The 14,275-nt window shown below is 38.8% G+C and overlaps 1 protein-coding gene across 1 annotated transcript; it reads left to right on the plus strand.

Annotated features, from left to right (window-relative positions):
• Positions 1–669: 669 nt before the first annotated feature.
• Positions 670–13,951, plus strand: LOC142373563 (thrombospondin-2-like). The gene is made up of 21 exons (XM_075456877.1): positions 670–898; positions 1,033–1,098; positions 1,248–1,384; positions 3,532–3,717; positions 4,845–4,938; positions 5,027–5,191; positions 5,424–5,600; positions 5,676–5,849; positions 6,081–6,211; positions 7,917–8,051; positions 8,142–8,360; positions 8,454–8,561; positions 8,651–8,810; positions 10,164–10,282; positions 10,403–10,637; positions 11,086–11,313; positions 11,386–11,516; positions 11,837–11,977; positions 12,132–12,229; positions 12,852–12,991; positions 13,555–13,951. The coding sequence occupies exons 2-21, from the start codon at positions 1,035–1,037 to the stop codon at positions 13,560–13,562; spliced, it is 2,850 nt and encodes a 949-aa protein (XP_075312992.1). The 5' UTR covers positions 670–898; positions 1,033–1,034; the 3' UTR covers positions 13,563–13,951.
• Positions 13,952–14,275: the final 324 nt, after the last annotated feature.

Raw genomic sequence — 14,275 nt, forward strand, 5'->3', positions numbered from 1 at the left:
GAGAGATCCCAATGATGTTTTTGAATTCCATCAGTTTGCTCATCTTTAGCTAACGATCCTCTGCAGACTTCAGAAATACACAAATACACACACACACATACACGCACGCACGCACGCACGCACGCACACACACACACACACACACACAACAAAAAAAAATTCACCACTCACACCAAGCCTTTCTTTTTTTTCACAAAGTATTTATGGTAATGCCAGTTTTCTCGCTACCAAAATATTGGAAAACTTGTGCAGCCAATGAGAGAGTGTGTGTGCCTTTTGCTGGGAGAGTGCTTGACTTTGTGTGTTCATCCCAGTTTGGGGAGAGAAGAGTGTAAATGATGTGTCTGGGAAACCTGCATCGAGTCGTCAGCACGCACACACAGACACAGCTCCATCCATCCAGCTGGGTTTCTCTGAGATTTCTGGGAGATATGCAGCCCGGTTCATTGCCAGACAGACGGGTAATATATAGCCCCTGCTCCCGCCACACACACACACACACACACACACACACACACACACACACACACACGCACACACACAAACAGACACACTCACACACGCACACACACAAACAGACACACTCACACACTCACACGCTCTAACAAATACATAACGACAGAACTTTCTACAGAACTAACAGAGCTGCATGTTCTCCACTCAGGTTTCAGTCGCACTTCGCTAATTTATTTTGGATGCTTCAACAACAAATTACGGAGGAAGATGTGCTGGTGATTTTGGTCTGGATGCCAAGGTGAGAAGGAAATAAGGAGATAAGGAAGTAAGGAAGAGAAAAATAAGACATTCCATCACGGCCCCTGTGGAGCTGCAGCAGGGACGAGTACACCAGCTGTGATTTCTAATCGCAAAGAAAGGCAGAGCAGCAAGGAGTAAGCAGGTATGCAAGGTTAATTCCCTCTTTATCCTCATACTTTTAACTTATTTGCTTGGAAGCAGACATGCTAGTTGTCTGCGGTGATGTACACTTGTTATATTTCATGGTGGATGCATATGTAATTCGTGTGTGAACAGGAATGTGGCCTCAGAGAGATTTGCCCTGGCTTTTGATTTCCCTCTGCACAGCAGCTGTGTGTGCAGGTACCACACACGTGCATTTGCTCATGCGCACAAGGACTCATCTGCATTCAAATTTATGTACCAGCACAACATCTCTAGGCGCTCGTCTCATAAGACAGACTTTAATTTAAATCTATGATAGAGCAAACACACTTGTCCCTCTTCTACAGGTGTGACAGGTGCAAAGGTCGACAATGTGACGTCAGAAAAGTGTCGTCATCCGTGTGACGAGTTGATGGGTTTGATAACTGAGATCCACGGTCTGCGTATTGTGACCAGCAACCTGCTTGAAGATCTGGAAAGAGTAGTAAGACCCACACATACATGCTCACAATAGTTGCGAAAGTATTCACCTTCCTTACCTGAGTAAAAGTACTCCACACTATAAAAGTAATCTGGTACAAGTAAAATCCTGGCTTGTAAGTGTTATTTTATAGAACATGTAAATTAACACATTTCATACAAGCAAATATGCATTCTAGTGTTTTAAAGTGTTATGTTGTATGGATTTTTGCCTTCCTTTTGATTTTCCGTTGAAATAGAGAGCACCATTCAGCCACATGACACTGACGTTTCTCTGAAGTACTGCAAACAGTCAGTGTCACTGAGAATACAGAGGAAAAAAGTAAGATTTTAACATTGCAGAGTGTTGATTGTCATGGTGAAAAAAAGATCTCAACATTTTCACTAGTACATTTTAATTGTTGCCAGATTACTGATTTAGCAGCTAGGTTTTTAAATATGAACAGAATATTTATGGTGAGCTGTTAGTTTTTGCAATTGTAACACTTTCACAAATGTTGTATTGTCCCAGTTGAGACAGCTACCTTTACAATCCAGTATGAATATATTCACATCCTTTGGAAACACTAAAGGGGAAAATGTACAAACATTATCATTAGAGGTAATAACAAAGTATTAGGAATGCTCAAGAGCTGCTAAAGAGAATATTTTTAGTTCAGACTAAGGGGAAACGCATTTACACTATAAATGTTAATCTATTTTTTTGGGAGGGGGAGGGCTCTGTTCATAAAAAGGAGTCTATAAAACATCATAAATTAAAACAACACAAGTCTCAAACCCCAAAACCTCAGACGATTTGAAACCAGTCATCACGGGCCATATGGGGACAGAATGTCTGCTTCTATTGTGTTTATAATTTCTTTCAATTCAATTCAACCAGCTTCTTAAGATTGACATGATTTTGCAACTTATTTCCAAGCAGAGGGAGCGGCATACTTAAAAGCTGTCGTTCCAAATTCAGTACGGACATTGGGGATAGATACCAGGGAAGATGATAAGTTCCAATACTTTTTTGAGGATCTAAGTCTGTAGATAAGTTGGAAGCAAAGTGAGAATAGTTTTATAAATAAGTATACGCCAGGAATATGAAGTAGAAAAGAAACTCCTAGTGCTACATTTTTATATATTTTCTTTCCACTGGTTTAAGAGAAAATGTTGTGAAATCAAAACTAACTTAGAATACAAAAAACTTTGAAAATTGAAAAAATAAAACATAGTTAATGGTCTTAAAGTTTTAATGAAGACAATGTGCTTATAGTGTTTATACTGTCAGGAGTAATTCAATTGTTGTCACTTGTACATTTATGTAAAAGTAGGATTTTAAAGTTTAAGCTGAGGCAAAGCTTTTTCTATCTGTTTTGTACAAAAGTGCATAAAATGTTCATTGTGACTTAATCTACTGAATATTTTTTCCACTACTCAATTGACTATGAGAAAAAAGTGAAAAATGTCATCACAAAATGGTGAGCAAAATAAATGTTAATGTTCTGCCAGTGAATCGACTTGTTTGTGTAAAGTCAGCTGTTATTGTGTAAGTTGTTGCAAGGTTTAATGTGTAATTTAATCATATTTCATGAGTTTTTCCTGTGATTCTTGAGCAAAAATCTTGTTATATAACTACTAATTAAAACTAGTTAAGTGTTGTGAAGTAAGAAGCAAATGATCAAGAAAATTTTAGAAAATAAGTAAACCTAGGATTTTTAGAAAAAGTTATTTCATATGTGTTAATATGTATTAATTGTAATTAATAGGCTGTGTCAGATTGAAATATAAAGCGAAGTTTAACAGCTTTGTGCAACATTTCACTTTGTATGTGACCACATGTAATTCTTCTTGCGAGAAATTTGTTTGACAGAACCAGCCGTGAGCAGCTCTTCTCTCTGAAAACAGAAGGGAAAAAAATCATTTTTTACTGGCAGGAAACACTGTGGTTTGTGGTAAACACGGTGGTAGTTTAGGGAAAAACTAAGCAGAGAGAATACCACCAGTGTTAAAATGCTGGCTACCAAGCATTGCACCATACTTCCAGCCAACAGAAGTTCAGCAGGTTTCGTATTAATACAGGGTATATCTTGATTGAGAATGAATAAAATCTCATTTCCTCATGATTTAAGTTTTTGAAAGTGTTTTATGTTTGTGTGTTTGTGTCAGTCAAAGGAAAATGAGGAGATGCGGATATCTTTAGCTGAACTGAGCGACAGCAGTAGCAGAGATGGTGGAGACGGGAGCGAAAATGACCTTGACAGAGACGGGGAAGTGTGGTGTGTGCAGGACGGACGAGTGTACGAGCAGGGGGAGGACTGGGAGGTTGACAGCTGCACCACTTGTGCTTGCCAGGTCAGTGTTGAACAAATCTCATGTCACAACGGTCTCAGATATTAAAGCATCGTTAAATTCTCTGACAGCAGTTTTACCATCACCTGTATCACTTTGTGTAGATAGTAGATCTTCTACACTTGTGTCAAACATGACCTCTTTAAATTCATTTCATGGTAGACCAGAACAGTTTTTTTTTTTTCTCACTTACATAATGTCTCTGGATCTCTTGACTAAAGACTCTGTTGAAACTACATTAAAGGGGGCATATTATAGACAAATCTAACTTTTTTTCTGTGCTTGAGGGCATGCATTTGGGTGTCTAAAGTCACTACCAACACAAGCCTAGAATTTTGGTTTGGGTCCCCTAGAACTGAACACTTGTTACTTAGTAATGAAGAAATAAATGAGCTTATAATACCAGTACTTTGTTTAATCTTTTATGGATATTTTATGGAACAAGGATATCTTTTGTTGTGGTATCTCTAATTCGGGTTCTTTTATGATTTCACCAGTCAAATTTCCTATTTGTTATTGAATGTAACATCATTACAGCACAGGTGACTGCTATTACAAAAACAAAAATGGGTGAAATATTGCACATATAGGCAACAGTTCTTAATGTTAGCTACTAAAAAGTTTATGAAGCTGATATGTGATGGAGTTATAGTAATAATGGTGTTTGTTGACCAGTCAGTAGTTGAATGTATGTCTCCTTTAAAGGGGTATATGCCCAATTCCTCCTTAAAAAATAAAATATATATATCTTAACTTTTTTGGCCAGCTTTAGGTATATCAAACTTCTCATCTAAATCTCAACAATAAAGCTACAGTAGCGAGCACATTTTCTATTTTATCAAAAATATTACTTTAAATTGTGTTTACTTAGGGTAAAGATTTACAACTATCCAATATGGTTTCATTTATTTCCAGAGCTTCTATTTATATTTTACTCTTGCTTCACTCTTCTCCCTGAGTCTGTTTTTCTTTATAAAACATCATTAGTTTTGTCAAGAATGCGTTAAGGGAGCAGCCAGACTTATTCCTGACAGCATTTCATTCCTCTGGCATCAAACAACACATCTGGATGAAATAACAAGATGTTTTCACAATAACTAAATTTATCAACTCTGGCTTGTCTCATCCAGGATGGAAAGGTTGTGTGTCAGCAGGTGTCATGTCCCCCAGTATCCTGCATCAATCCGTCCTTTATCGATGGAAAATGCTGTCCTGTTTGTCTCGGTGAGAATGATTTAAAAATTAGTACCAGGATCAATGTCTTTCATAAATGTATCACAACAGCTACATATTAATGTGTCTGTACATAAAGACAACAAAGATGGCTGGTCCCCGTGGTCTGAGTGGACCCATTGCTCACTCACTTGTGGACGTGGAGGGCAGCAGCGGGGTCGATCCTGCAATGGCATAATGCCTGGCTGCACTGGCCCCTCACTCCAAACCCGCAGCTGCACGCTGACAAAGTGTAACCGCAAGGGTAAGTCATCACTCTGCAAGTCTGCTCTCAAATGTTTTGATTTAATATCCTTTTTGGGATTGATGGAGCAAAATCCTATCCAAGGAACCAAGGGGAATTTTCCTCAAAAAGCATTTTAGAGATTACAGCCATAACTGGAAACAGGCTGTTTTGCGCAATTAATGTATACACAGCATGGAGCTATAGCAATAGTCTGTGAAAAAAACCTTTCATGTGCTTGATTCATGTCTAGCGCGGGTTGACGGGAATTGGGGCCTTTGGTCTCCTTGGTCCGCATGCACAACTACATGTGGAGCAGGCACCATCACACGGGTCCGACTGTGCAACAACCCTCCACCCCAGAAGGGGGGCAGAGGATGCCCAGGCAGCACCAGGGAGACACAAGCTTGCAACAACACGCTCTGTCCCAGTCAGTACAAATGCACATTTAACTTCTGTTGTCATACTTAACTGGCTCACATGTAAATTATTTTTGTGTTTGTAGTTGCAGGAGGCTGGACAGCCTGGAGTGAATGGTCACAATGCTCTGTGTCATGTGGTGGGGGCCTTATAAGTCGCCAGCGAGAATGTTTGAACCCCGTCCCTCAGAATGGCGGAAAGCCTTGTGCTGGAGATGCTGTGGACTATGAATCATGTAACAAAGAAGAATGTCCTTTAGGTAATTCAGATGTGTGGTTGTATGTTCATATTTACCGTGCTAGCACAGACTAAACCTCACATCCAGGGATAAACTTTCATTCTTTTTTTGTTGTAGGAAGTGTCTTTTTGCAATTTCTGAGGATTAGAATATGGTTGGAAAATAATTAAAACCCTGGAATAATGATTCAGTGACCCTAAGTTTGGGTGTTGTGGTTAAGTGTAAAAGTCTATTGTTTTTTATGTGTTTCAGATATGTGCTTCATTTCAAATCCATGTTTTCCTGGTGTGGAATGCACTTCATATAACGATGGAGAATGGGAATGCGGAAATTGTCCATTGGGTTTAAATGGGAATGGCACTCATTGTGAAGATGAGAATGAGGTAATCTATGAGGACACGAGATCAGACCACAAAGATTCAGCTCAATAATGTCCTAATGTGACTGATCTGGGGTGTTTTGTTCCATACAGCAAATGATCAAAGATATTACTTAAATTTACTTAGTTTTTTTTATGTATAAAGGATTATCATGGTATCCTTTAAGGACAGAAATGGTTACCAGATTATGTATCTTAATTATCTTGGTGACCAAGATCTTTCCTGTAATGCCACATTTTAGGATTTTGATAAATAGTCAACAGATACTGCTGTTCTCTATAGGATTAGGAACTATTGTCAGCCATTAACTTTTCATCTTGTGGAATCATTTAGTCAAAACTTTGTTTTGTTTGTGACCAAATCTCTGAAAATATAATGAAATGGCCAAATGTTAAAATGTTGATGCTAGTATTTGGATCATAAGCACTAGTGGCACATGGGCACGCCCACTGCCACCTTAAGTTAAAAATGATACATTTCTTTGACATTTTATAAAGGATAAATTACTTATTACTTATTGAAAAAAGAAAGGTCCTTAATTTTGGGCACCCTGCTTGACTGACACTGACAACCACACCTTTTAGCAGATATCACAGCTTGTAAATGTTTTTGTAGCCAGCAGGAGTCTTTTTCCTGTTCCTTTGCTCTATTGAGGTCTATAGGATCTAGAACAGGGGACAAAGATCATCATCCTGTTGTAGAAGCCATCCTCATTTTATCTTTAGCACTTTTACAGAAACTGCAATGTTTGCTTCCACAGTTTGCTGGTACATTGTATCAATTCCCTCATCTATCAGTGAAATATTACCAGTACAACTGGCTGCAACACAAGCCCAAAGCATGATTATTCCACCCAACAGTTGGAGAGGTGTTCATTTCACGAGAGAATGCAGGTGTTCAGGAACAGCACACTACAACGCTACTAAATGTTGCTGAAGGTCATGCTGATGTTTTGATTATTTTTTTTTTAGTGATCTTTCAACCTTTATCTCAGACAGTTTTCTAGTCTTCTTGACCTTAACCTAGCCTTAACTGTCCCTGTTAAGTGCCATTTCTTCATCACAGTACAAACTGAGGATACAGATGCTTGAAAAACTTTGCCGTCATCTTGAGGCCTTCTTCTGCTTTGTGGGCATTGCGTTTTCTTAATGTTCAGAGTTCTTGGAAGCTACTAAGAGAGGCTCATGGCTGCTGACCTTTAAAACAAAGTTTGAGTAGTCTGAGTATTTATACAGCTTTGAAATTAGCTTTTGTAACAATGGCCATGTAGAAGCCTTAATTCTAACAAGCTCATTAAGGTCTGAGATCTTGGTAAAAGTTATCTGAGAGCTCAAGTCTCTTGGGGTGCTGAAACTTCTTTTATTTTAATTCAAAAACTTCATATCTTTCTTAGAATGTTGGCAATAATCTTTAACTTTATGTCCTTTTGACATTAGAAGTCAGTTTGTCTTTAACTCACTTAACTATTCACAGTATGATATACAGTACATGATAAAGCTGACATACTCTGGGGCACTTTACATGGGTTGTTGACAAACTCAGTAGACCCTTTTAAGCAAATTTTAAAAAGCTATGGTTGGTCAATTACATATTTAACTGCACCTGAAGGCTTGTTGCTCACCAATGCATAAGAAAACAAAAAGTTAATTTTGTTTTTTTAATGTTTGATATGCTGAACATGAAAAATCTCTCAAACTTCCATCTTCAGTGTGAAGTGGAGAGTGTTTGTGCTTCAAAGTGCATAAACACAGACCCTGGATTCTACTGTCTGCCTTGTCCTCCCCGCTACAAAGGCAACCAGCCGTACGGCCTGGGACTGCAACAAGCCCTGAATACCAGGCAGGCAGGTGTTTTCCTCTTTGAACAAACATTTTTAGCACACTTTCTTTGCTGTAAACAACATTCACAAACCATGGTGCTTTTTGGATTGTAGGTGTGTGAACCGTACAATCCTTGCAAAGACAACACTCACACCTGCCACAGGTATGCTGAGTGTATATACCTTGGCCTGGCGTCTGAGGTCTTGTACAAGTGTGTCTGTGCTGTCGGGTTCGCTGGTGATGGCTTCCTGTGTGGTGAAGACTCTGATCTGGATGGATGGCCCGACGAAGAATTGCCCTGCAAGCAGAATTCCACCTTTCACTGCCAAAAGGTACAAAAACCATGCAAACAGGGTACAAAAAGTACCCCGAGTTGTGATCCAGTTGGATGTGATTCAATTAAACTGAGTTGTGTTTGGCTGCAGGACAACTGCCCTATGATGCCAAACTCTGGACAGGAAGACCTGGATAAAGATGGACAGGGAGATGCCTGTGATCCTGATGATGACAATGACAACATCATAGATGAGAGGGTGAGACTAAATGAACAAGTGACTGAAAACATGTGTATATTCACACTACTATGTGTGTGAGGTCATCTGGATGCATTTTTCTGGCACAGGACAACTGCCCACTGGCATACAACCCTCGGCAGTTTGACTCTGACAGGGACGACGTCGGGGACAGCTGCGACAACTGTCCATTTGAAAGCAACACACTGCAGATAGATACAGATGACAATGGAGAGGGTGATGCCTGCAGTATCGACATGGATGGAGATGGTAGGATTATTTGTTTTGAAATGAGTGTTTCGATTACTTCATATTTTGTAGAGGAACTTGAAAAGTCACTGAACTGATGGAATGTTCTTTGGTTTAAAGGTTGTGGTTGCACTATAGTCCATTGGAAACAGCGCAGTGGTGGTGGATCATTAAGCTTTTTTTGTTTAATCTTTAATGGAGAAACAAGATATGGGTTTAAGATTGTAATGACAATTTCTAAATTTGAGTAAGATGTTCAAGTTCACAAAAGTTGCAAGGCTGTTTGAAATGTTATTAAAAGCAGAGAGCAATTGTTCTTGAATTATTTAAAAGACCATATTCAATCAAAAATAATAGACAACTTACCACCAATATGTTGCTGGTGGATGTCTTACAATTAATTAGGTTTATTGGCAATGGGCCAGCAACATGAATGGTATAGAAAAATAAGAATTCCATGAAGGTTGACAATTTCAGAAGTAAAGATAGGGAAGGGGTTGATCTCTATGTGAAAGATTCTGTGTACAGATAGTTAATCAATCAAACAATAATGTTTTTCAGGTTCAAATGATGAAGAATTTGGATGTGTCATCTCTGTATATGATATCATCCAAAGTATCAAAAGCTTTGGAGAATGTGGAGCTCTCTTTGGACAAGAGTTTATTCAAGATAGGGTGAAGTGGGAGAAAGTCTTGTGGTTATTCAGGAATATTTTTTAATTATATTTAGGAAATTATAAAAATGATTTGCTGCCATCAAGACAACAATTTATGACAGGCCTTGCCTATTTCATAAAGATTATACCGAGCCACATTGGGCACTACCAACATGGCTCTGTAGGAAAGGATTCCAGGTGCCTAAATGGTCTGTTTGTAGTCCAGACCTGTCAGGCACTAAAAATATTTTGTGCAGTATTAAAGGAAAAATACAACAAAGAAGGCCCGAAACTAGTGAGCAGCAGAAATCTTACAGTAAGTTTATTCAAAGTGAACAGTATTAGGGCTAATATTACTGCTAAAAGGACACCTTTATTAGCCATCTGGGGACTTGTTCAGATGTCACTTGCACTCTACCAGAGAAAAATGGTTATATACAAACCAGCTGTAACAGAAAACTCCTAGCGAACAACGTATTTTTCAGCAGCAAGACCAGTTGCAGTACATAAATGTAGAGTGGAATCAGGATCAATTTGTGGCATAAAAATGTAGTTGCAATTTTTTCCAATTTTCAAAACTCAAACAAGTTGATTTAGAGTATGTTTTTATATGTGACTTTTACCCCAACACAAGTTGGATTAATATTGGTTGGTATGTCTTGTTAAAATGTGTCACACAAAAAGCCATTTATCTGCTGTGTTTCCCTCTTTTCTTTCAGAGGAACTGAATGAACGTGACAACTGTCCTTATGTGTACAACACTGACCAAAGGGACACAGACCTGGATGGTGTTGGAGACCAGTGTGACAACTGTCCTCTTCTGCACAACCCGCTGCAGGTTCCTGAAAAAAACACACACAAACAAAATCTGTCGCAATAATTTAAAGCATGGAGACATGAAACTTAACATAAAGGATGTAGGAATATTGGATGTGTGTATCTCTGTGTGTGCTTGCAGCTCGACTCTGACAGTGACCTGGTGGGGAATATGTGCGACAGCAACGAGGACATTGATGAAGACGGCCATCAGAACTCTCTAGACAACTGCCCCTACATTGCCAATAGCAATCAGGCTGACCATGACAAGGATGGAAAGGGAGATGCTTGCGACCACGACGATGATAATGACGGTATCCCTGATGACCGAGACAACTGCAGGCTGGTTCCCAACAGGGACCAGCTGGACTCGGATGGTCAGTGTTGTTTCTGTTCCAGGAGGCATGTGCTATAAAAAGCCAGAATGAAGACAGAAAAATTCCATCTTTAAGGGTGGCTAAGGCAAATACTATCCACATTAAATATGAAAGTATCTCTGATCATATGATACTGATATGATCATAAACCGAATCTATCATGGAAAAAAATGTTTTTTAAAATCTAGTCCAAATGGATTTTACAGACATGCAGGAAAATCTTGTGAGTCCTGTATCTTTCCATTAGCTCAGGTCATGTTGAGGCTGAACATCAACATAAACAGTCTATGGCTCTCCCTTGTGTAATCAATCTAACTAGAATGATTGTTTAAGCCGTCCACCATCAATTAGGACATTATTATTCTATGATCCTGTCCTTTCGATTTCTATCTCTTGGCACAAAAGAAAACAATACACAAAGTCATGTTGCATGTGCTCTATTTCTCAGGTGACGGCAGTGGAGACGCATGCTTTAATGACTTTGACAACGACAGTATTCCAGATGCGCTGGATCCTTGTCCATTGAACCAGGATATTGGGGCCACAGATTTCAGGAAGTATCAGGGGGTTTTGTTGGACCCTAATGGCACCACGCAGTCTGACCCCCTGTGGATGATCCGGAGTCAGGGGACAGAGCTGCTGCAGAAAGCAAACTCAGACCCTGGAATTGCTTTAGGTAAGAAAAAACAAGTTATAAGAACAACAAAGAGGATCAGTTAAGTAAACTAATATCACTTTGTTTAAACAGGATTTGACAAATTCAACTCTGTAGACTTCAGCGTGACATTTTATGTAAATACCAACCGAGATGATGATTATGCTGGTATTGTGTTTGCCTACCAGTCCAGTCGACGCTTCTATGTTGTCATGTGGAAACAGGTGAGGACTGAATGCGACTTTAACACAGAGAAGCAGACATGTTATGTAAACTACACTTTAAAACCTTGAATCTAAAGTACAGCTGTAGAACTCCTTCAAATATCATCTCGACCATAACCTCTTTCATATGTCTCTTGTAAGTTGTTTTAAATCACAGCTCTCACTGGCAAAATATAAAAGTACATAGCATAAAAAGACTTGACCTTTCAGGCACTTCATCTTGAGTGATGTGACAACTGTCGACTTCTCCTACATATATTCAGTAAATCGACTTAACCCTCACTCTCCACTTCATTCTGTTTTGCTTTCTCTGAGAGTAGGTGTCTCAAGCTTACTGGGAGAAAAGGCCGTCCAAAGCTTTTGCCACTGCAGGACTCTCACTCAAACTGGTCAACTCTAAAACAGGACCAGGCGAGTATCTCCGCAATGCTCTGTGGCACACTGGAAACACCAGACACCAGGTAAGAGCAGACAACCTCATTTATCTTTGAAACTTGCATTTGTTTTAGCAGGAAATTTCTTATTTGACCTTAGACAGACCATCATTTGGTAGACTGCTAGATAAAAATCAAGAATGCCGTCGTTTCACAATGTGTGTGTGTGTGTCTGTTTCAGGTCAGAACATTGTGGCATGACCCCAATAAAATTGGCTGGAAGGACTATACTGCCTATCGCATGCACCTTATTCATCGACCCAAGACTGGGTTCATCAGGTACAGTGCTTAGAGTTATTATTATCAAAACTCACTCTCTTTGTTGAACCTAGTTCTCAACTTGCCATATTTACTTACATAGTGACATAGTTGTTCTTCTCACAAATAGCCTTAAAAGCAAAGCAAAACAAAAGCATCCCCAGGCAGACAGTTTTTCTTGCTATGTGAGGTTTTTGTGAAAATGACAACAGCGTCATCAGAACCAAAGTCAGATTTTTATCCTGAGAAATAGACACTGAGAACAAAGCTGTTTTGTGCCTTTACCAGATGTTCAAATTTCAAGAAAAACACTCTTTTGTTTGAATATACGATTAATTGTCATGGTGCATTCTAGGTACTCAATGACTGCACTTCAGAGTGATTGCACAAAGCAAGGGTACACTTATTGGATGTGGCTCCTGCTCTTTGATTATGAAGATTAGACACTTGTTGATATTTTTCCATAGTCGCTCCAAGTTTTCAGTTTACTCTTTAAACACATCATATCCATTTGATCCTATTAGCCAGGAATAAATGGTTAATTTTGACATGAATAAAAAATTAGTGGGTGATTTGCATTTATGACTGAATGCAGTGTGAGTTCCTTTCCCTCATTAGCACCTGTATTGTGCTCCCACGGCAGGGTGATGGTGTACGAGGGCAGGGAGATTCTGGCCGACTCGGGGGCAGTGTATGACCACACCCTGGCTGGAGGAAGACTGGGACTGTTTGTCTTCTCTCAGGAACATGTTCTGTTCTCAGACCTCAGACATGAGTGCAGAGGTAAGAGGGCCCATAAAACAATGGCTTTTGCTGCTCATTGGTCATGGAAAATGTTCTCAGAGCAAAATATGAACTGATTGTTGTGAGTGCTAAAAATCTTTACATTGTTCAAGATTCCAGTATGTGTAAGATTTAATAGAGGTAAGACTAATTTATTGTGAGAGAAAGAAAGAAAACAGGTTCATGTATTTTGTTGCACTTCTTTTTTAATATTGGATACTGATACATCTTTGTGCATTAAAAGGTTGTTTCCATGAAACTACCTTAAAAGTTCAAATAAAAAATCTCATTGGTGAAACCCTTAATATCTTTGAGACGTTTTCTTAAATGTTTCTTTATGATTAAAGTTTCATGTACATTGCTACTGCATTTGTAAAACTATAACTGCACCTCTTACATCCATGCAGTGGAGTTTAAAAAGTACAATATTCCTTTGTAATATGGAGCACAAAATGGAAATATTCAACCAACGTAAAAGTACAATACCAGAACTGAATATTCTCTGCAAATGGTACTGATTATGATGATCATGTTTATGATCTATTTTTCCTTTTCATTGTCAGATAACTGAATCCTTGGGATATTCAGGATGCTCTTCAACATGCCATGGGAGATCTAGATTAAATACAGAAATTCTTAAAGCAATTCAGAGAGACAGTGATAACGGAGAAGAAGCATCAAACCCAGGCCTTCATCTTTCCATGACTATCAATTAGTGACCATCATCTATCTATCTGTCAGCTTTTTATGCACCGGTATCGATTCCAGGCTGTCTCATTCGCTGTATATTACCCCTCTGGCACCATGTCTAATGACACTTTTTGTTGCTTTTCATTTGCGCCTTCCTAATGGATGTAAATAATTATTTATTGCGAGATGCCAGATATGACAAAGAGAGAGAGAGAAATTAAAATGATGATGGAGTGACTTGAGCAGATGTCTGGTAGTAACTTATCAATAAATAGCGTTTTATAACCAACTGCTTCTTTTTTCTTTGTCTGGTAACGCCAGGGCTCACAAGATTAGAGACGCGATCTACACCGCCCTCTGGTGGTGAACCTAAGAAATACAAAAGACAAGTGGGAGAAATAGCGATTTTATTTTGCTCCTTTTTTTCTGCAAAGTCGGTGGTGTGAAAGGTATTTCAAATCTTTGAATAAAGTAATAGTAGTATTAACATCCTATTAAAATATTCTATAAAGGCAAGTGTTAAGGTGTTTACTTAGATTTATAAATATCAATTAGAAGGCTTAACGTTCTATTTTTTTTTTACAGTAAATTAAA

This window comes from Odontesthes bonariensis, chromosome 23, assembly GCF_027942865.1.
Source record: "Odontesthes bonariensis isolate fOdoBon6 chromosome 23, fOdoBon6.hap1, whole genome shotgun sequence".
NCBI lineage: Eukaryota > Metazoa > Chordata > Actinopteri > Atheriniformes > Atherinopsidae > Odontesthes > Odontesthes bonariensis.